We start from the raw sequence: 21952 nt of genomic DNA on the forward strand, positions 1-21952 counted from the left end.
CATCTAGCTTAAGGATGTACTTAGCAATCACGTCCTTCTTAGTCTAGTCTATAATCTGTTAAACTGGCGTATAATTAGCTTGTGCAGGTCGTCCTGTGTATCAAGCGTGTAGTGTGCTGTAAGGCGCGTTATATATAGCTGCAGCGCATCACACAGTAAGCATTGCGTCTTGTTTAATTGCCTGGAGCGCAAGCTGTATCGCAGCTTCTCTTAAGGGCGTAGATTGATGTTGTTGTTGAGGCATTGCGTGGTAAGGTGGAGGTTTGGTGTAGTCTTGGCAGAGTGATCCGCTCACCCGTTTGATCCGCTCACCTGTGGAGTACGTTATCAAAAAATATTATTTCTGTTGGATTTTATTTGAATAGCTAACTAAGCAAGGGTGGCGAGGAGGGCCTCGTGTAGCCCCATGTGGAATGCAATCACGTGATTTCATGTGATCATGGCTCGACCTTGCTTCTTTTTCGAATATTCAATCAAACCAACAAAACTAACTCATTAGGGCTCAAAATTCAATTCAACAAACGCCTGCAGCCAAAAACTGTTAAACGAATCAAACAGAGGCCTAAAATGTTATTTATTTTGATTGTTGACAAGCCTGCTTCCAGCGTTCACTAGGCAGCTACTTTGCCGAGCACTCAGGCGTTTCACGGGCTCCTCCGATCTGTGCACACTGGCACATGTGGCCCTATGAAGACTCAGTTGCTCTGCTATCTATCTGTAGACAATAAAGATACACTAGCTCTCACGAGGAGGAGAGCTATCTAGAGCTTTACAATGGATATATGTTAGTCGTAGCTGCTGTGATCATTGTACTGTGTGTTAATAGGACTGGATCAGGGCCCCTGTGTGCTGGTAGATTCGACGTGAGAAGGGGGGGCTGAATCACAGGACGACAGCTCCCACAGTGATTTATTTACAGTCGCCTCATACACTATTTTGAGCATCACTCCTTGTCGATCATTTCGATATTTACGTCGATACAGTTGCGATACCTTACATGAAAAGACAGAAAGACAATGGAAGGTCATAAACATTTAATTTTTAATTCGGGTGTTCATCAATAAAAACTGCAGACACATTGTTTAGAGGAAACAATTTATACACACAAGTAGACTTGTGTCTGCAACTTTTTGAACCAGCTCGCTAAACCTTCTGGTCGCTTGAACCTGCGAAAAATCCTACGTCCGACACGGAAGCTCTCTGCACCTTGACATCCTGGTTAATCGCTGACACTGCGTTCTCTTCATGCCCACTATCAGTCTCGACAACAACTGTCCCATTCACTTGTCTCGCGTCTCGTTTGAGATAGTAATGCATGATCCACGTGAACAAGATCAGTGCGATCGCACAGCCAAGGCAGAACGAGTACCCCTTGCGATATCTCGGTGACTCCACAGTCGGAAACGTGAGCAACGGCGTCCAAGCCGTTGAAGATTGCGACAGGAGGTTGATAAGCACAAGGGTGAAGCTCCTCTCCTCAGGACTGTCTCGCAGTAAGTTGTTGACCCAGCCATGAAAGATACTGGACAGAGCATTGGACCAGTACATCGTCGCGAAGCCGAACCAGAGTGCACCTTCAGGGACTGTCCACGCTGTCAAGACTGCAAGGCCTGCTGCGTTGAAGACAGAGCACATGGTGATGGCCCATGCAGGGCCTAGGTACATGTCGGAAGCAAAGCAGGCGAATAGGGTATAACCGATGCCAAGCGCAGGAGCAATGGTGCCCAGCTCATTGATCTTTGCGACGCTGAAGCGACCTGGTGCAATTGACTTGATCCACAGCAGGAAAGAAGCAGTGCTCTTGTGGATCCCAGCGTTCCAGAACAAAACGTCTGTGGTGACGACAGTCCAGAACCGGAGCCCGAGAAGTGTCCTCTTGATGTGCCCGAACTTCATCTTGCCCTTGGTCACATGACCGTGCTTCTCAAGGCGCTCTCGGGCAACTTCAATGTCGTGGTCAGTGATGATCCAGCGATTGGGCTGGTCCACGGTGCCCGGAATGACAAAGTAGCCCAGAATGCCGATTGGGATTGTGATAATCGCGCAAATGATGTACATCCACCTCCAACCTTCCAATCCTGAACTGTATGTCAGTTGATTCCCAGAAGCGTTTTGTGTGTTTTCCAACGTACCGTGAACACCTTCGAGGCGCTGAGAAGCTCCGGCTTGAATGAGACCAGCAGTCAAAGTGCCGAGGGCAAGGCCCGTGTAAAATATGCCACCACGACGTGCGATCTCGTGACCCCGATACCAAGAGCCGAAGACATAGTGCATCGCAGGGAAGAATGCGGCTTCGAACCACCCAATCATGAAGCGGTAGGCGGCGAGTTCAGGGTAGGAGTTGACGCGATACTGCAAAAGTGTGAAGACCCCCCACAAGATGTCGCATCCTGGGATCAGCCAGTGCACAGGAACGTATGTCATGATGAACCTGCAGTACCATCAGTACATAATTGCTCCTGGCTTGAACGTAGACTCACAGGAACGGTATCTGGCCTAGAACTGAGCCTAAGGTATACAACGTCTGCAGCTGCACTAGCTCGTTGCCATTGAAGCCTAGGTCCTCTTTCATGCCAGCAACATAAGCGTTGTTGAGGTTCGACTGATCGATGTACTTGACCCAGTATCCCAGAACCGAATAAGGAACGAGGAATAAATCGATCTTGGAGATGAGCCGGCGGTCTTCCTTGGTATCATCGTCAGAGAACCACTTCAACTTCCACCACTTGTCGCGCGGTATTGTTGTCTCTGGAGCCGGAGCCATTTTGATGTGCTCGAAAAGTCGGTATGGAGATATACGTTCAGGGACGAACGATCAAGGACCTTTATCTGTTCTTGCACAAGGTGGAACACAAGCGCTCCGTGAACTACCGACACTTTCATTGCGCAATACAACAAAAATATTGCATATAAGCCCAGCGTCCAAGTGGTGCAGTCCGACAGCGGCCTCCTCCAGATGGAGATGCGCGACTCAGTCAAAAGTGGGTGATGGCGACTGAGCAACTGCACATGTGGATGTTGCCAAGTCTTTGATAGCGGCACAATACCGGAGAATAAAAGCACACGTTCGAGTATGGGCGTACTGGTCGAATCAAGGTAAAGGATTTGAGTGGTGAAAGCGTTTTGAGGCATCTTAAGCGATGACGTGCTGAGAACCCAACATGATGGAAGAACAGACCATGTATGATAGGAAAGAACCTTAAGTTACCTCTGTATTAGTTACATGATTGATTATCTCGCTCTTGCTGCTTGCGCTACTATTCTATTCCAAAGAGCATCTCGCCCAGGAGACTCGCAACCGCGCCAAGAAGACCGGCCTGGAAGAAGACAGAATTTGCTGAAGCCGCACCGGACGATGGGGTTGCTGAAGCAGCTTCCGTGTGGAGAACTCCACTCACAGATGCACTGTTCATGGCAGTAATCTGGGTAACGCTTGCTGTCGTGGTGCTCACCGCGCTGCCAGATGTCGCACTGCCACCTCCGCTCCCACTTGCGCTCCCACTTGCACTCGCGCTGCCAGTCGCGGTAGCCTGCACGCTTCAAAGCCTCTCGGCTCCGCTCGCGACTGTCTCAGGGAGAGTAAGAATGTCCTCGCTTGCGTACGTTGTTGTACTGCTGCCCGGGAAATTCGCTTCACTGCCCGTTGCGAACTCGGTACAAAGTGCTGTGTTCGCCCCCCTCGAGCAATCTGCGGTACCTGTGAAGGCGTTTCCATCACCGACGCCCATATCCAAGTGGTATGTAGAAGGGCCATAGACGAGGGTCATGTCAGGGAAGAGACCGCAGTCGTTCGAATCTGTGCCTGAAGGACAGGCGAGTTGCATAGTAGTGGCAGGTGGGTTCGCAGCTACGATCGACGCATCGATTGACTGGGTATCCAAGACATAGAAGGGAATGTAAAGGATTGTCGATTGCGCAGCGGCGTGAACAAGAAGAGAAGCGAAAACGAGTGTTGAAGGCATATCAGAGAAAGTATACTATGTAGGCTCAGGTGGTGCAGAGAACAGTTGCGGGGAAAGAGCGACGACAATACGTACAATCGAGTGGCGGGAAGAGTAGGAAATTTGGGACCTACTGTGCTACCTACAGTATGTTTACCGGCGGTGTCAAGTCATGAGGCAGCCGTGCCGGAGCGTGTTTTCGGAATGTCGCGCGCTAAGGGGTTGGATGCCTGAGCGCGATGATTGGCCATATTGCCTCCCAAGACCCACTTAGTGCACATCTGAGGGCTGAAAACTTCCCGGGCGCAGTCAAGCAACCTCCTACAGAAGCTTGGTCACGATCAAGACTTGCAGAAAGTATTCTCTTGAAGTTGCCATGCGACTGTCCTACCATACCCCGACCGACCTCATGCCAATTCACCAAGAGCTCAATGTATCACGGGTGGAATTTCCACGCGAATCTCAATGTTTGACCAGACAAATGAGGCTCGAGATCTTTTCAGCCAAGACACCTGTCATAGAAACGAGGCATCAGAAGAGGGCAATGGAGTAGTAGAAGGTCGACGGTCTGAGCATTCGCGGGTATCATTCGACGAGTAAAAGTCATCTCAATCTACCACCTCCCTCCCGGGCCCCCTCGGTTTGCTCCCATGCCACCGCCCGTACCTCCACTTCCATAGTGGCCGCCGTGCCCCCCGCCAATGCTACTTCCAAAGCCACCTTGGTGTCCACCGAGGCCGCCAAAGGCTCCTTGACCACCTGGGCCGCCCATACCACCGCCCCCGTGATGTTGCTGGCCACGCATGCTGCTCTCCATGCCGCCGTGGTGACCACGGCCCATCCCGCCGCTCATGCTTGGGCTGTTGTTCGTTTCACCGCCGCCGAAGCCACCTTGCTGGTACTGTTGCAGCTGTTGCTGGTATCCGCCTTGCTGTTGAGGAAGGTATTCGATGCGGTTGTGTGATTGGGGTCCTTGCGCAGGACCTTCTCCTCGATCTTGTGCAAAAGACCAATATCGAGTCCTTGAGAGTGGAGTCGTGATTGTGGAGCAGGAAGAGACGTATTTGACTGAGGGGTAAACCGGGTGCTATTCGGGTCTGTGATTGCGCTGAAGATTGCGTGATGGTAGTGGATCTTAGTGGGAGCCGCGAAGCACATATATATCTACGAGAGATCACTAAAAGCGCACTCGTAGGATGCCGCGTCACAGCTCAGCGGCGGAATATGGTTCGTCTACCGTGTCATGTAGCTATACTTCACCAGTACCGAATTCTGCGAAGCAAGATGTAGGATAATGGACCTGACGCGGCATAACGATGCCGCTGTTAAATTTGCGCCACGCCTACCACGCGGCTATGACCCACTTGGTTCGTCTCAAGCAGATACGACAAATTGTGGCTGAAAAAGTGCCTACATCGTTATCCGAAGAACTTCGAGACCTTATGTTTATGCCAAGGTAGGGTTGATGATGTACTACCGATGCTGAATGCTGCGGCTATAGCAGGCTACGTCATACTCGCTAGCTATTCGGTCAGTCAGAAGGCCTCAAAAATTGGATTGAAAACTAACTATTAATTCAGAAGAGGCCAGCAACGACATTCGACGGGTCCTTCCTAGCACCAACTGCAAATCCCCATACAGCTCTTAACTACCTCATTAAGTGGTACCATTGGCTCCTTCTTGTTCGAGATCCATCTGGAAGATCTCAATGAGCTCAACTCTGGCTCGGTCGCTTACGCAAACCTTCCTTAGAAGCCTCACCCAAGAATATCAGGATCAATTCCGCAAAACTCCACATGTAAGGCAGAATTGAGTTAGTAACGATGGCATGGCGATGACATTAGCAGCGTCGCTAGCTTCAGCTGCCGTAGCGTGTGGTAGCTTACGTCATACCGCAGGCGCTAGTCGGCCGACTCAGGTTTCCAGAAAATTCAAGAAGACAAGTAAGACATGATGCTGCGCTGCGCTGCGCCGCCGTTCACTTTCCTGGAATGCGTATGCGACGTTCAACCGTAGATCAACAACTTTGTACACTCAATAGCCTTGAAGAGACACCACAAGACCTGTTCTTATGGAGTCTGACCACGTGTACGTAAAGCAGGAACGTCCAGGTTTCTCTCATGCTAAAAGAGACGACTTGTCAAGGCGACTACCGCAGAGCTCGGGGACCTCGCACAATCGAACATCAATCCTGTGTTCTACGCGAAACTTGGTTTCAGTGTCTGCTACGAGGAAGTTTCGCCATCAGGCATCGGACAGAGTAGGTGCGACCCACGAATATGCAGCGTCTTCGATCTTAAGTACCCCCACGTCCTACGACTTGTACGAAAAAGACCAACCTATGCTGCGACAGCCGTGATAACGTGCGCTTGTTATACTTGACTCCCTTCGCCACGCGGCCTTGTGCACGTTAGCTCCACATGTGCGGCTTCTAAGACTCGCCGCTGAAACTCTATTCCGACATCTGTCAACGCACAGTGCACGCTGTTGCCTTTTTCGAGTTCTGCGACCTGACAGCGACGCTAACACTATACTAGCGGCCGTTGTCCTCGTGCACATGCTGCGTACCCTTACCCTCATGGTCTTGTCATGACAGCGCCAGAATCTTTATGCCGCTGCAGCTGCTTCAGAGTGTTTCTCATCTTGTTTCCTCGTTTCGCGGTGCTAATGGACATGAGGGCAAGACGATTTTGCCATGAAAACCTGCTGTCAAATACGTACCAATATCACTGCTAACGTTTTGCCCAGCGAAGTGCTTGGTTAGGATCAATGCTGTCCAAACAGATTCTCAGCTACCACCCAAGAAATAAAATGACTGCACCACAGACGCCAAGTTCGAGGCCTTTGCAGAGCCGCACTGAAAAGCGAGCACGGACACCCAATCTACAGCAGTTTTCGATCTTAACGACTCGAACGCCAGGTACCCCAGTCATAGGCACCTCTTCGCATGGCGGACATCCACAGCCTGACAAGGCTGCATGAAGGCTTTCCACTATCTACGCCAAACGGCTGGGGCCACTTGAGAGTCCACCACCTTACGTCAATCTCGCTGTCCACGTATACAGCAGGCCCATGCCTGTTTCAGGCTCGCTTTTGCACATACGACGGCCGTATTGTCCCTCCTTATCAAGATGCACATCAAGTATCCTGATGCAGGGTCATTGGCATCATCTCAACCTGGAATTCGTTCTCTTCTTCTGCTTCCCAGTCCTTTGTTCTGATCTTCTTTCACGGTGCCGCTGGTTCGGGCTATATTCTACTTCTCGAGTGCTGTGCACGCTTAGTTATTCAATGCGAGGAAAAGCAGGTTCCCGCAAGATCCGAAAACATGTATCGACCTTCCTACCGTGTCTCGCGATCCCAAGACCCCGAAAGTAGTCGTCGCCGGACGATATGGCCTTTCGCCAATGGAGATGGCATTCGTATCAGCACGCCTTGGCCGTTGCTCTATGGCTCTGCTACCGAGACGAACCAGCGAAATACCAGCGTGTTTGACATTGAAGGTCGTGCGGCGAGAATGAGTGTTATGGTTGACTCGTCGCTGTTCCCACCACCACTGCAAGCCCGGAATCGACACTCCGCATGGGTTGGATGGACGGCACAGAGGGAAACATGGCTTGCACCCGTTGCAGGGTCGGATGACAAAGAGCGTGTTTGGTCTGGCGAGTTTGATGTGGAGAGGCGCCCATCATGGCAGTCACGAGCATCGGACCGATGGAGTGGCGAGCTGGACATTGAGGATATCAAGGAAAACGCCAAGAAGGAGCCGTATGCGGTTGATTGGGAAGAAAACGACCCGGAGAACCCTCTCAATTTTGACACAGGACGTAGATGGTTCAACGCGATGATGCTCGCATTTGCTTGCTTCATGGTGTCGATCGCATCGTCAGGGTTTTCCCAAGGCACGCAACAACTCAAGACAGAGTTCGCTGTTTCCCAAACTACCGCCCTTCTCACAACTTCAACCTTTGTGCTCGGTTTCGCAGTTGGTGCCCTCATTCTCTCCCCCCTTAGTGAGGTCTACGGCCGCCGCGACCTCTACGTAATGACGTTTGGTTCCTTCGTCGCCTTCAGCGGCGCCGTTGGCTTCTCCTCCTCCATGACGGTCGTCATCGTCCTGCGTTTCTTCGGCGGCCTCGCCGGGTCCTTCACGCAAGCCGTCGCCCCCGCTGTGGTGGCTGACATGTTCAATGCGCAAGACCGTGGGCTCGTGATGTCCATCTTCACACTCGCCGGCCTTGTAGGGCAGAACCTCGGACCTATTGTCTGTGGGTTCCTCGTCAAGGCGTACGGCTGGCGCGCGATTGCTGTATTGATCACTGCTGCATCGGGGCCGACCTGGGTCATTCTGACGCTCACGTTTCCCGAGACGTACGCGCCTGTCCTCCTGCAACGCCGCGCAAGAAAACTCACGGTCGAGACGGGCAGACAACATCAGGTCGCCGGTATGGCACCCAAGCCTATCGCACAACAGCTCCGCGTCGGTGCGCTCCGACCCTGGATCATGCTGATCTACGAGCCCATCGTCACGCTCCTCTCGCTCTTCCTCTCTGTCGTGCACGGTACGCTTTTCCTCCTCTTCGCTGCGTATCCCATCGTATTCCAGCAAGTGCGCGGCTGGCCGCAGGGTATTGCTTCGCTGCCATTCGTAGCCATCATCGTCGGCATCTTGATTTCACTCGTCTACGTCGCGCTGGTCGATCAGAAGCGATACGCCAAGGTGGTTGCAAAGTACGACGGCGCCGCGCCGCCCGAGGCCAGACTACCACCTGCCATGCTCGGTGCTGCGGCACTCCCCATCGGATTATTCTGTAGGTCTTCCTCACCTTACGTTTCTAGTCCCACCACCTCGATTCTAACACGCACAGGGTTCGCATGGACAAACGCCCCGGAGCTCCCCTTCATGATCTGCGTCTCCGCCGGTACTCTCTTTGGCTTCGGCATGGTGCTGCTCTACATGTCACTCACGAACTACATCGTCGACGCATATCTTGGGTACGCGGCATCGGCACTCGCAGCCAGCACGGTGCTGCGCAGCGTCGCAGGCGCTGTATTCCCACTGTTCACAGCGGACATGTATGCGAGGCTGGGCATCCACTGGGCGAGCAGCGTGCCAGGCTTTCTGGCGCTGGTGTTCATACCGTGTCTGTTTGCATTTTACACGTGGGGGGATCTGCTGCGGGGGATGACGCGGTTTGGGGCCGAGGCAGCGAGCATGACGGGGAAGTAGACAGGCGCTGTCGTTGAGATCGCAGGATTGAAAAATCAGAAAACTATGGAAATACAACACTCATGGTTTATAACAACACAATCCCATTGACCCCCTATAAACCCCCCCATGAACCCCTCCACCCTCTCCGAACTCAACGTCCGCCCAGGAACCAAGGGAGCCAAGTGTGTACTATACAGACCGGACTGCCTATATCTCTAAGAATATAAGAATCCTAGGCAGAAGTGGACGTTACCGGTGTAGTGTAGAGGAGCAGAGTTTATACCTTTCCTTATAAAGACTTAGTTAGAGCAGGCTAATATAGAGAGTGTTGTTTATATTTAAAAGGTGTTAGAGTGCTAGGTCTAGGACCTAAAGCCTATCTACCTACCTAGATGCTAGGAAGCTAAGTGTGTACTGTACAGACTAGACTGCCTATATACCTAATAATATAAGAATCCTAGGCAGGAGTGGACGTTAGCTGTGCAGTGTAGAGGAGCAGGGTTTAAGCTTTTCCTTATAAAGACTTAGTTAGAGCGGGCTGATGTAGGGAGTGTTGTTTGTGTTTGAGAGATGTTGAGGTGCTGGGGTGCTAGGTAGGCTTAAAGAGCTAGTAGTGTAAGGTAGTGTATATTTCTCTAGTGTAATATATATATATATATATATATAGCTATATATATATCTGTATAGCTATAACTAACAAATATAAAGACTAAGAAATAAAGAATAGTCTCTATATCGAAGAGAAGACTTAGCTATTACTAACACATACAAAGAGTAAGGGAAATGTAACAACGCAGGATAATAGAAGGCTCTAGAGGGTGTAGGTATTTACAACGAGGTGTATAGGAGCACTAGGATAGGTAGCACAGGGAATCTTCTATTCCTATAGGTCTTGTACAAAGGATACTGAAAAACCAACTATCTATAACTAATTCTTCTTGTGCCTTTATACCTTTAAGTACAGAGAAGGTTAGGTAGTGCTGACCAGGATGCGGGACGGAAACGGGATGTAGAGGCACTGAGTCGGATATGAGTCGGGTATGAGTCAGGGCAAGAACCTTTTGAAGGACCGGTGCTTTACAGAAATAGAGAGTAGAATCTGTATAGACGAGATGTTAGGGTGTAGGGTAGGTTTAAAAAGCTAGTAGTGTTTATCTAGGTAGTGTACACATTCTTGCCCTGGCATGAAATACAAACACACACACACACACACACACACACACACACACACACACACACACACACACACACACACACACACACAAGACTACAAGTGAAAAGACCCAGCGCGTCCATCGCCACCAAGCCAATCCGTCCATCGCCACTAAGCCAATCCGTCCATCTCATCTCATCCTATCCCTCTGTTCGATGCGCGCAGCTCGGATTCACAGCATCGTCGATGCCGAGCGCGGCGGCACTACCAAAGTGCGCGTCCGCCACCGGAGCCAGGCGAGGGCGCAAAGTCATGAGGCCACCAGCAAGCGAAGCTGCGCTCGAAGCCAGCGTTCTTGGGGCGGAAAGCGTGGGGAATAGGATCGCAGCTCATCTGAGTGGAGGAGACGAGGTGGCGATCGCAGGCCCACTCGGTGCCGTAGTACTTTGTGTAGCAGTCCATGAGGATAGCGACGTTTGCCTCGTCATCCGTCTCCGTCTCGTACGAAGGGTTGCATGACGGGACGTGGCCGGTTTTCGTGCCGTATTTGCAGCCGGGGAGCTTGCCGACGTCGGCGTAGGCGATTTTGACGGTTGATTTGTCCTTGTTGCGCGGGTGGGACACGGTGAGCTGCATTTTGTATTTCAGCTTGTCTTCGGGGTGCTCGTCGCGGCCTTGGGTTTCGATTATGGTCTTCACGACGTCGCCGGATGAGGTGTCGGCCAGGCCGGAGCCGGCGTGGTTCTTGTTGGGGTCGTAGAGCGTCCATTCGACTTCCGACTTCTCGTGCTCCATCTGCTGACGGATCTCGAGGCGCCAGATGCTCTCTCGCGTGATGGGTGGTGAAGGTGGTGGAGGTGGTGGTGGAGGCGGGACAGGGTCGTCGTTGGCGGGCTCAAAGGGCATGCGCCACCAGCAGTAGCCTCCGCGCTTGTTGAGACTGTCATCGTCGGCCGTCTGGAACTTGTTGATGCCGTCGTCGCAGCCGACGTCTGTTGGGGTGAGCTTGCGCATGCCGCACTGCTGTGCACAGTCGTCGGTGATCTCCCAGGGCTTTGAAGCAATTCCGTTGGTGATCTTCCATTTCACCCAGCAGAACTCCGTGCAGCCAGCGGGAGGCTTCGAGATGGTGAACTGGATCTCCGAACGAGACTCGGCGGTGGAGTCTGTGGTGTTGGCGTGCAACATGTAACCCATCTTCTGCTCCTGAGGGCGACCTTGCGCTCCAATGTCCGTCACGATATCCGCACCCAAGAGCTGTCGGTTGTTGGCCGAGCCCTTGCCCGCCTCGCAGCCGTTCTCGTCCCACAGGGTCCACGTGAAATCCGAATACTGGTCGCCGTAGTTCACCTGCTCCCAGTATGCAGTCCACTTGCCGTGTGGCGAGATACTGCCGCCGGACTTGCATGTTGGCGTGGCTGAGGCCGACAGACTCACCGTCGTCTTAGACGGAGTAGCAGTGACCGAGACTGTGGTGCTGGACAGCGACAAGACAGTGGTGAAAGGGGACGCGGGGTTTGCCTTTGAGTAGTCGCCAAGGTTTTCCTTGGGACAGGCAGAGTGCTTGCAGGGGCCCGTCTTGCAGTAGTCAGGGCTCCGATTACCAAAGCACAATTCAGCAAGACTCCACTTAGCGCACGCTTCGGCGTCGGAGCCATCTGGCCTACACTTCCCGTTCGCGATTACGTCGAAATACGACTTGCAGCCGCCACAGTTACCCGGGGTAGGGGTGCCTGATGGTATGCCGGACCCCCATGGAGGAGTAGTCGTGGGCATGCTCAAGGTTGACGGTGGAAGTACTCGCGAGGTTGAAGAGGACGACGAGTTGGGGGACATTGATGAAGTCATGGACATGGTCGAGGACGCGATACTTGAAGAGTTGGCGGTCGACGACAACGCAATGCTCGAAGAGTTAGCCGACGGCGTCGGCGATCGCGACACCGACAAGCTCGACGACATATCAGCCGGCATCTCGTTGTTACCTTCATCGTCGTCAAGCGACAGCGGAGCACGTGTGCAGGCAGGAGCTTCCGAAGACTTTGGCTGCTCGTTATCGCCTTCGTCATCATCCAGCATGAGTGGAGCGCGCGTGCACGATGGGCCATCTGTTGTTTTCGTCGGCTGTGCGTTGTCGCCTTCGTCGTTGTCGAGGTCGAGCGGGGCGCGTGTGCACGCTGGTGCTTCACTGCTGGTGCTCGTGAAGCTGGAGACGGTGGTTGTCGTTGTCGTGCCTAGAATGCCGCAGCCGGTGTACGTTGCTTCGAAGGATAGACATGCCGACGTGAGAGTCTCTGTCAGGGTGTAGTTGATTGACATGATGGTCGTTGGCTCCACCTTCAGATCGACAAAGCAAGAGACGATGCGCTCAGTGACCGTGGTCTTCTGGTCTTCCTCGCACTTGCTCTTCCGCGTTGGCTCTGGCATGGGGTCGGGTCCGGTCTTCGGTCCACAGCCTCCAGGTTTGGTGCACTTGGGGCCGCCGCAGATCTCGCGTGGGCACGGTTCGCAGCCTCCTTCGACGTAGCAATAGCCCCTGCAACCGAATGGACCACAGCCTTCGTCGCCAAAGTCGTCGTCGTTCGGGTTGTCGTCTTCAGGCGGGGGGCCAGGTTTCGGACCAGGACCGGGCTTACAACCGCCAAACCACTTGCAAGGGTTCTGACCAAAGACTCCGAATGGGAAAATCTTAGGGAAGTCGACCTGGATATCGACACAGCCAGGACCGAGGGGAAGACCCATCCACCCGCAGCCACATCCGAAAAGCTTGCACTTCTTCTTGTCCTTGTTCTCTTTGTCTTCACCCTTGGTGCAAGTTCGAGGAACGCATGGACAGATAGGGCGCTTGAAGATCGCAAGGCTGAGACCGTACCATGCGAAACACTCAGCCTTGCAATCGTTTGGCACGCAGTCCTTCACTGGCAACTTCCACCACCAGGTGAGAAACCAAGGGAGCTTCAGGCCCTTCTCTGGAGGCTCGATTGGAAGTTTGTCAACGGGTCTGCAGAGTGGCCTGCACCAGTCCAAGAGCCAGCACTCCAGTGGGCAAATCTCCATGTTGAACTCTGGCGGCTTCGGCCAGCACTTTGTGCACCACTCATTGTCAAGGCATTCTGCGGGAGGAAACACTGGCAGCTTGTTCACATATAAGCTTTCCAACGGGCTGCACCATGTAGCCCCAGAGCACTTCGGACAGATTTCGCGCAACATGCCTGTTGGCATCGGTGAGGCGATACCGCTAGATGTGGGAGTGGCTGTGAAAGTAAAGCCTTGGCCTGAAGACTTTGTAGCAATCGAACCACCACCTCCGCTCCGAGTGCCGGCGGCATTCGACGTAGAGGCTGTCGGGTTAGAAATGATCATGGTTGGTGGCCCGGAGGATTGCGAAGACGGCGAAGAAGTCTGGGCTGGGTTCGAAGTCGTGGGATCGCTGGCAGATCTCGAAACAACAGTAGTGGATGCCCAAGACAAGACGTCTGATGTAGCTGCGTTGCTGGATGATCGATCAGAAGCCGATGATGCACCTGACGTTGCTGCAGTGCTGGAAGTTCCTAATGCCGAGGAGGCTGATGGTGTACCCGAGGTCACAACGTTGTTCGAGTCTTGAGACGAAGAAGCGCTCCCAGTAGCTGTTCCAGAAGATTGCCCAGTAGACTGTGAGGAATCGCGAGTTGTGGTTGTTGTAGCTTGAGACAGTGACGAGACCCACGACGTGGCCGTCGCTGTCGTGACGCTCAAGCTCTGAGAAGACCGTGCACCTGAGGAGACTGCGACAGAAGATTGCTCGGAAGACGTTCCAGTGCTCGGAGATGGATTGACGGAGCCCGAGCTCCAGCCGGAAGTTGTACCAGTCGTAATTGTAGAGGCAGAGATCCAGGACGAAGAAATACCAGTCGTGCTTGGCGCCCCAGATGAGACTGCTGACGTTGAGATACCCGAGTTCGATGTTGTCACACTTGAGGTCTGGGAATCTGACGTCCTCTCTGCAGTCGTCTGCGAAGAGGAGCCGGCAGCAGACGAGGAGTCCAAGGAGACAAACACAGAACTTGATTTGGTCGAATCAGTCCAAGCAGAGCTACCCATCGATGACGACGACGACAGGCTAACGGTTGAACTATCCTGCGATGCGGTCATGCTCGGTGACTGGGACGCTGAGCTCGAAGCGGAGGAAACAACAGTTGTAGCTGCAGAAGTCTGCCATGACTGCCACGAACCACTTGACGTAACTGTGACAACAGGTGACGTTGTAGACTCGAGCTGCGATGTTGATGCGGTTCGTGTTCCCGAGCTTGTCGCAACTGAGCTTGGAGATGCATCTGGTGACGACGACCAAAACTGCGATGGCAACGATGCTGATGCTGAAGACACTGAAGTCAACGATTCTGAACCAGACGACCCAGAAGATGGCACAACAGGGCCAGAAGTTGACGAAACTGCAGAAGACTCGGTCTCGCTTGTGGTGGCAGAGATCGAAGTAGAAGTGGAAGCATCTGGAGGTGATTGTGCGGGCACTGAAAAACCAGATGAACCAGCAGTCGTCGAGATCATTGAGGACTCCATCGCAGAAGATTCAGTCTCGGTCTTGGTGGCAGACGTGAGACCAGGTGTCGAAGAAAGTGCAGAGGATGCCTCCCAAGACGACTGCGCTGGAGGCGATACCGAAGATGCCGCTGAGGATCCAGACACAGGAGGCGATGTGGAAGATGCAGCCAGTCCAGGGGATGTTGCTGGCTCAGGTGATGTTGCTGGTGCACTAGGAGCCATGCTCGAAGGAGCCCCAGAGCCACCCGACGCAGACGAAGCCAGCACCGGAGAGCTCACCAGCGGCGCACCAGGTCCACCCGGCCCACCACCGCAAGAAGCATAATCGATAGCCCAAAGTGCAGTACCACCAAGACAGCGGTCATTTGCCAGTCCAATCTTGAGCTCCAGAGTCTCGCTGTCATCGTAGCCAACCCACTGCCCATCGAAGGAGATCTGCTTGACTCCCGCACCGCCAGCGATGATCTGGGGATTCAGATTCTTCGCGCGGATGAGGCGCTGGATCTCGCATTGGGACAGGACGCCCTCGAGCTGCGTGCATTCGCCAGCCTTGGAAGGGCCAGTCCATGCACACCCGTACCTCGAGCAGCTGGGGTCGGCGACAGTGTAGCCGCGACCGTAGTTTGCGACGCCGAGGTTGATCTTTGCGGGGTTGACGTCGTTGAACCAGAAGAGGTTGAGCGCGGTGTCGATTTCTTTCAAGTCGGTGTGCGGCTTGATGAGCGCGCCTTCGCCGGGGACTGTGGCGTCCCAGGGCTGTGGCGTGTTAGCGTTTGCCGTGTTGAGGATGATGGAAACTTACACCGTGGAGATCATACGACAGAACGTTGAAATGGTCGACTTGAGCCTCAAGCGCCTTGGGGTCAAGGTGTTTCAGATACTCGTACTGGGCCGGCAGGACAAGGGAAAGACCACGAGAACCGAGAGCTTGACGGAGTTCGATCATCAGATCGATCTGGTTGCGCATGTCGATGGCAGGGTTCCCGCCGCGGCTCTCAGCGCCAGGCCACTCCCAGTCGATGTCGACGCCTCGAAAGCTCCACTTCTCCAGGAACTGCTGCAGTGAGGAGATGAACGCCGCGCGATTGGTCTTGGTGCTCGCCATCTGAGACCATGTGTAACGCGTTGCACCGGTATCAGAAAATTCCCAGCCACCTGTGGCATGTTAGTACTCCGCTGGAACGGTCAGCGTTTGTTGACTCACCAATGCCAATCCACTTCTGCGAGCCATCTTCCAGGTTGAAAAAATCTTCATAGAGTTTCTCATCATCAGGGTGCATAGGACCAACGCCGAAGGTGGAAGGATCGATAGTAGCAAACGAGAAGATCAGATGCGTCAAGCCAGTCGTATCCATGTTCTGCGGAAAGACCTTATCACAAGGCCGACGTCGAGTGTTCCTGACCCGTATTAGCCTCGACCACATCAACAGCAGTAGCCAAAAGATTCAACTCACCAGCCCTCGTAGTAAGCAACCCTACGCAAAGCAGTGCCACTACCAGCACCGCACGACGGCGGGGAGATGGAGCCACACTTGCCGAACTGCGTCTGACACGGCGTGCTCTGGCCAGCATCCGTAGTATCACGACAGAACGAGTCGGTAGCGCCGCAGAAACCAAAGTAAGAGCAGCAGACATTCAGCGGGCACTTCTGCTTGCCTTCCTTGCTGTTCTGGCCACACGGCGCCGTGGCACCGCAGTTGGCGACGCAGTTGTCCTTGCAGTGCTCGTCGCGGAATCCACATTGTCCTGATCGCTGTCAGTGAAGCACCGTCGTGTCGTAATACAAAGTCTGCGCATACCTTGGGAGTTGCAGCAGCTACCGTCGACGCAAGGGCTGGAGGCGCTACACTGAAGCTCACCAGCCGCGCCAAAGGCCTTGTTGGAGAAGTGGTCAGTCTGGCTGCGGATGTAGTCTTCCTCGATGCTGAGCACGGGGAGAACGCCATCGAGAGATGCGCGTGGTGCGCCGTAGAAGGTGATGTTGGAGTCGCCGGGGTGGTAGGCGTGACCGTTGATGGCGATCAGCCCTAGCAAGGCGAGGGTGGGGGGAGACAGCCGCATGGTGTGCACATGCGCTGTCGTGAGAAGGGGAGGTTGTAGAAGGAGGTTGTAGAAGATGTGGCTGATGCGAGTTGTGTCAGTCGCAGCAGCTGGTGGTGAGGAAGAGAAGCTGAGCGAGACGGGAGGAGATCTTGTATGGGTACGAGCGTGTGGGAGTGGGGCTTGGAGTGAAGTGAAGGTGAGGTAGCTGGAGGGTTCAAGGTGGAGGTACCTTCACCTGCACCCTGATGACGAAACCAGTATTCCTGCCGGAAGATCTCTAGACACACTCTCATGTCATGAAAGTTCCGTAATCCATAAACATGCATCAGCATTGCCGTCTAAAGTTATAGTACTACAGAGCAGGATAAGTTAATTATATATTTAACCCCTTTAGATCTAGCACTGTATTAACTCTATTACAGATCCTTATATCTTAGTATTGCTGTCTAAAGTTACAGTACTACAGAGCAGGATTAGTTATAGTACTACAGAGCAGGATAAGTTAATTATACATTTAACCCCTTTAGATCTAGGACAGTATTAACTCCATCACAGATTGTTATACATCTCTTCCCTGCACCCACAAATCCCTCTAACCTAACCTAACCTAACCTTTTACCCCCTGTTATAACGCCACAAGGCGCATACCCCTAACACTATCTACCCCTAGCTAGTATTACCTAACCCCTCTGTCTCTTAGCGCGCAGTAGGACGTAATTTGCACTCTACGTGTCTAAGGACAAGGACAAGTAGTTAGGGAAATAGGCGCCTAGTAGCTATATAGAGGTAGTAGAGGTAATTGTTATATATCTCTTCCCTACACCTATAAATTCCTCTAACCTAACCTAAGCTAGCCTTTTATCTCTTCCCTAACTAATACTTCCTGTTATAATATTATAAGGCGCATACCCCTAACACTGTCTACCCCCAGCCAGTATTGCCTAACCCTCTGTCTCTCGGCGCGCAGTGGGACGCAATTCGCACTCTGCGTGTCCGAGGACGAGGACGAGCGGTTGGGGAAATGGGCGCCCGGCAGCCGTGCAGAGGTGGCGGAGGTAAGGAGGCCGGGATACTGCTCAGGGCGGAAACCGGGATTGGGGCGGGAGGGGTGGTGGGAGCGCGACCCGGGCCAGGTGGAGAAGTAGGGGATGGTGGGGTGAGGGTGGTGTGGGTTTCGCTGCGGAGTTGTGGGGGGTCGGTGGTGGGGTCGTGATGTGTGGTGGATTACTGCTGTGTGGTGTTGTGCTCGTGATGGGCTGTTGGATGATCTGGGTTTGTGGAGAGTGGCAGCTGGGTGCAGCGTATAGGCTGGTATCATGTGCCTGGGGGGAGGAGATGGATATCCACGGGGAGCGTTGTGACATGTTAGGAAAGCGTGTAGACAATGCTGTGACCCCGAGGTTGTGATGGTACATGCACGCCACAGTGAAAGACAGGCGTGACGACACGTCCAGGGTCAAGTGTCCGGCTCGTCAAGCTCGGTGTGCACTCTCAGCTCTTTCTCCATCATCACCCTGTACAGCCTCCACAGCTCCTCTTCGGTGAACACTTCCCTTGCGTCGGTGAATGCTAGCATAATGTAGTCCTTGCACCACGGCAACATCTTCAAGCCCTGGTAAAAGGTGTCTCTAACCCTATTCTCGGCCTCTTCCACTCGGCTCTCCCACTTGCTCTTCTTGTTGTCCCGACGCGGTCTCCTGTTCGGCCGCAGAGTCTGCTCCTTGATCAATTGCTGAACTTCAAACAGTAGATACATCCTCCAAAGGGCCGGACAGTGCACACCGCTGGCGTCGAGATCTGTGGCACGCTTGTACAGAGCACGTATAGAGTGTGAAGTAGAGCCTGCCATCTCGCCTCTCAAGGTCTCGTGATGGACTGCAAAAGCCCATGTTACGACACTCGCAGCAGACGAGGTGTTCAGCACGCGGTGCATGTTACCGCGCACACGGTCATCGATGGTGAACCGAGCTTCGTTGGCGGCGTAGGTCGACAGGAGGATCGTGTTGTCGGGGAATGTGGCAATCAGCGGTTCGAGGGCTGTGCGGAGAAGCGCGGGCTTCATGATCGGGGTGTGAGTAACGTGATAGGTGAGTAAGCGCGCCAGGGCTTGTGCGTGAACTTCCGCGTGGGCTGAGCTGGAGAGCGTGTGTGAGGCGAACCACGAGATGAGGTTGTTGTGTATTTCCAAGGCAGCCATCGCATCACACTTCCTGGAAAGATAAGTGAGAAGCGCAAGGAGGGCTGTGTTGAGTACCGCCGATGCGTAGTCTTTCTTGACGAGTGTGTCCTCGAGTGAAACCTGCAACGCAGTGCGAGTCTTCTCGAGGAGATGGGAGTCGGGCTGCATCGTCCGGACGTGTGGGAGCTGGCCCTCGTGTCGTACAATTCGCCAGAGCGCCTCACCCGTATCTCCTGTGAGTAGAGCCTGCCAGATGTAGCTACTCAAGAGCTCCAAGCCGTCTGCGGAAGCAGTGTTTATGTTGAGTGCGGCGCCAAAGACTTGGTTGGCCTTGGCGGAGTTGCCCTTGTGGCTTTCCATCAGCCCATACATGTTGTAGAGCCGGAGACTCGAAGGTCGCTCCTTAAGCAGCTGTTTTGCAGTCTTGGCCACCTCATCTGGAAAATGCTTGTACTCAAAAGCCAGGAGGTACTCGCTAATGAGCTCGTGTTCAGGAAGGTTTGTTGCCAATAGCTTTAGGAGGTTCCTGACAAAGTCCGGACTGAGCCTGGAGGTGTCGAGAGAGAACGGCTGCTGGACTAGGAGATGATTTGTCATTTGGAAACTAGCAAGTGGACATTGGGAGTACCGCGAGAGCGCATCCTGGTACAAGAGACCTCCCGAGTCCATCTCGGCTGTGGTGTTGGAGTAAGACGCTCTGTTCCGCATGAATGGATCGGCCCTCCAGGCCTCAGCAGGGGTAGTGCTAGCCAGGCCAGGCAATCCGCAGAAAGACAAGAACGCGTCTACCAGCAGCTCAGCCGGGACCGTAGGTACGGCGGTGACGTATTCCTTCAGGTCCGAGAAGAAGATTGCGTGGAACGGGTCCTCTTCGGCGACGTCATCTGTGGAGCGGCCGGGGTAGCGAAGCTTGCTCATGTGTTCAACTTCACGTTCTTGAAACCCCTCCCACACACGACCTGAGGGACCGGGTGATGCCAAGGTGATTGAGCACACGGGAGGAGCCGCATCGTCGATCGATGTATGCCGCCAGCCTTTGCTGCCAGGCTCGCCGATGCGGGGTGCCTCACTCTCCCAGAATTCTTCAAACTGCTGCAGCTTGTCTGCGGTGAGATGGGGTGGGGTTAGTAGACTGAACTCGAAGATGGCCTGCCAGATGGCCAATGCAAGCTCCTGGTAGCCGGCTTCTTGGGCCATCCTAGTCAGACGCGCCAACAAGTGCAGTCTAGCTTCCGGGGTGGCCGAGTGATTTGACGGGCTCTGTGTACCTAGTGCTGCAAGGGCTTCGCGGACAAGTAGGCGACAGTCCTCGTACTTGAACTTTGTAAATGTGGATTGAGCAAAGTCAAGATATCCGAACCAGAGCACGACACTGCGAGGATGTTTGCTGAGCACATGTTGCCATTTGGCCGCGAGTTTCTCACTGTCCCAGTGCGCCTGCGCTTCTGACAAGAGCTTCGTGTGGAGCTCGATCTGACTGGCTTCGTTGTCGCCAACCTTGCGCAGAGCTTCTTTGTAGGTAGCTATGCGCACGTCAGCCAGGTTTTGCTTGTCGGATGTTGTTAGTTCTTCGACGGCACGGTCCAGCTTCATCATCGGTTCCTGGTGCTGGACCAGGTCTAGCCAGGCCTGGAGGTCGTGTGGGTTGTCCCGGGTGGCTCGGATGAGGTCAGCATTCCTCTTGGTGGTCTCCGAGTGGGCGCTGGCGGCCTCCGTGTCGGACTCGTAGTACGTGTCTGGATCATCAGCTTTGTCAGGGTCGAGCTTTTCGGCCATGCCACGATAGTCCAGCTCGGGAGCCAGATTTCGGTCAGATTCGCAGTCAGCATCGGGGACTCGCTTTCGTTTGCGGGTGGCAGAGAGCGAAATGAAAGCAGCCTCTTGATCGAAAGGAGAAGCCTCGGCGACTTTGACGAGACGCAGTGCACGCTTGCTCGCTTTGATGGCGTGTCTGTCGGTGAGCCATCGGGTTTGTCGTTGGCGCACGAGCGGTGTCATGCAGATGTTCTTCTCGGTGGAGTGCTCGCGGTCCATCTTTTGACCGGAAAGGCCAAGGACATGGCCGTAGCCGCAGCGGCGATAGGTGGGCACGTCGTAGGGGTTCAGGGTGCCATACTTGATGATGTCGGCGTCACCTCGGCGGTCGCTGAAGCAGGCTCTGGACGTGGACGTTTGTGCATTGGCGTGAGGCTTGCGGTCTTGCGTCGCGCGCGGCGGCGGTGTCTTGACTCGGTGCCTGGATGATGTGTGGTGCTTGTGTTTGCTCTCTTGATCCCGAGGTTTCTCCGGAGGAGGTGGTGGTGGTGGTGCTAGCGGCTTGGGCTTGGGACGAAAGCTTGTGAACCTGGGCACGCTCGCACTCATGCTGTCGGTGGCGTATGGTGTTGAGGCAAGGCAAGATCAGCTCAGTGGGGAGGTGGTGTCGAGTGTGGTAGGTGCCAGGTGAGGGGGGATGGTGGACGGCGCAGACGAGCAGAACATGGCCTTGAGGTGGAATGCACTCACACATGCACTCACACACATGTGCTCACACACATGCATGTATCCAACGCATGTTGATGGGATGGGATGAGAGGTGGACGTGGATGTGGGCGTGGATGTGGGCGTGGATGTGGGCGTGGATGTGGGCGTGGATGTGGGCGTGGATGGACGTGGATGGGTGAAAGCAAAGGCACGTGTCGAGGCGTCAAGGTGCGGTAGTGGTCTCAGCAGCGCACCGTAGAAAGTCGCCTAGCGCCGAAGTCTTTTTGGAGCTTTGCGACCGCAGGCCAGCGCTGCCACCAAGACCGGCCGCCACGACCATCCTCAGGCCGTCTTGCTGCGTCCGATGGCTCTTGGGACCGCGCGCACTCTGTCCACACGCCTGTAGAGTTTTATTTTTGTTT

The 21952-nt window shown here is 54.0% G+C and overlaps 7 protein-coding genes across 7 annotated transcripts, besides 8 other annotated features; 1 reads left to right on the plus strand and 6 right to left on the minus strand.

The window, feature by feature from the left end:
* Positions 1–327: part of a mobile genetic element that runs on past the window's edge.
* Positions 328–1143: 816 nt separating this feature from the next.
* On the minus strand, positions 1144–2764 carry EKO05_0006743 (MFS transporter (Seo1); the record flags this gene model as incomplete). The annotated part of the gene is made up of 3 exons (XM_038940713.1): positions 1144–2078; positions 2133–2431; positions 2481–2764. The coding sequence occupies 3 exons, from the start codon at positions 2762–2764 to the stop codon at positions 1144–1146; spliced, it is 1518 nt and encodes a 505-aa protein (XP_038797281.1).
* A 775-nt stretch (positions 2765–3539) lies between these two features.
* On the minus strand, positions 3540–3962 carry EKO05_0006744 (uncharacterized protein; the record flags this gene model as incomplete). The annotated part of the gene is made up of 1 exon (XM_038946205.1): positions 3540–3962. The coding sequence occupies one exon, from the start codon at positions 3960–3962 to the stop codon at positions 3540–3542; it is 423 nt and encodes a 140-aa protein (XP_038797282.1).
* A 592-nt stretch (positions 3963–4554) lies between these two features.
* Positions 4555–4794, minus strand: EKO05_0006745 (uncharacterized protein; the record flags this gene model as incomplete). The annotated part of the gene is made up of 1 exon (XM_038946206.1): positions 4555–4794. The coding sequence occupies one exon, from the start codon at positions 4792–4794 to the stop codon at positions 4555–4557; it is 240 nt and encodes a 79-aa protein (XP_038797283.1).
* A 2475-nt stretch (positions 4795–7269) lies between these two features.
* Positions 7270–9171, plus strand: EKO05_0006746 (uncharacterized protein; the record flags this gene model as incomplete). The annotated part of the gene is made up of 2 exons (XM_038940735.1): positions 7270–8752; positions 8810–9171. The coding sequence occupies 2 exons, from the start codon at positions 7270–7272 to the stop codon at positions 9169–9171; spliced, it is 1845 nt and encodes a 614-aa protein (XP_038797284.1).
* A 625-nt stretch (positions 9172–9796) lies between these two features.
* Positions 9797–9832: a tandem repeat.
* Positions 9833–9935: 103 nt separating this feature from the next.
* Positions 9936–9996: a dispersed repeat.
* A 352-nt stretch (positions 9997–10348) lies between these two features.
* Positions 10349–10417: a tandem repeat.
* A 153-nt stretch (positions 10418–10570) lies between these two features.
* Positions 10571–15067, minus strand: EKO05_0006747 (Chitinase; the record flags this gene model as incomplete). The annotated part of the gene is made up of 1 exon (XM_038946207.2): positions 10571–15067. The coding sequence occupies one exon, from the start codon at positions 15065–15067 to the stop codon at positions 10571–10573; it is 4497 nt and encodes a 1498-aa protein (XP_038797285.2).
* Positions 11145–11179: a tandem repeat.
* Positions 12421–12461: a tandem repeat.
* A 139-nt stretch (positions 15068–15206) lies between the features above and the next one.
* Positions 15207–16906, minus strand: EKO05_0006748 (Chitinase; the record flags this gene model as incomplete). Its single annotated transcript, XM_059636868.1, has 6 exons — positions 15207–15229; positions 15298–15601; positions 15648–16000; positions 16050–16243; positions 16300–16591; positions 16645–16906. The coding sequence occupies 6 exons, from the start codon at positions 16904–16906 to the stop codon at positions 15207–15209; spliced, it is 1428 nt and encodes a 475-aa protein (XP_059492851.1).
* Positions 16907–18344: 1438 nt separating this feature from the next.
* Positions 18345–21870, minus strand: EKO05_0006749 (uncharacterized protein; the record flags this gene model as incomplete). Its single annotated transcript, XM_038946208.2, has 2 exons — positions 18345–21432; positions 21785–21870. 2 exons carry the CDS (start codon positions 21868–21870, stop codon positions 18345–18347), a joined length of 3174 nt encoding a protein of 1057 aa, XP_038797288.2.
* Positions 21355–21376: a tandem repeat.
* Positions 21480–21527: a tandem repeat.
* Positions 21871–21952: the final 82 nt, after the last annotated feature.

This window comes from Ascochyta rabiei, chromosome 11 (genome assembly GCF_004011695.2).
Source record: "Ascochyta rabiei chromosome 11, complete sequence".
Classification (NCBI taxonomy): domain Eukaryota; kingdom Fungi; phylum Ascomycota; class Dothideomycetes; order Pleosporales; family Didymellaceae; genus Ascochyta; species Ascochyta rabiei.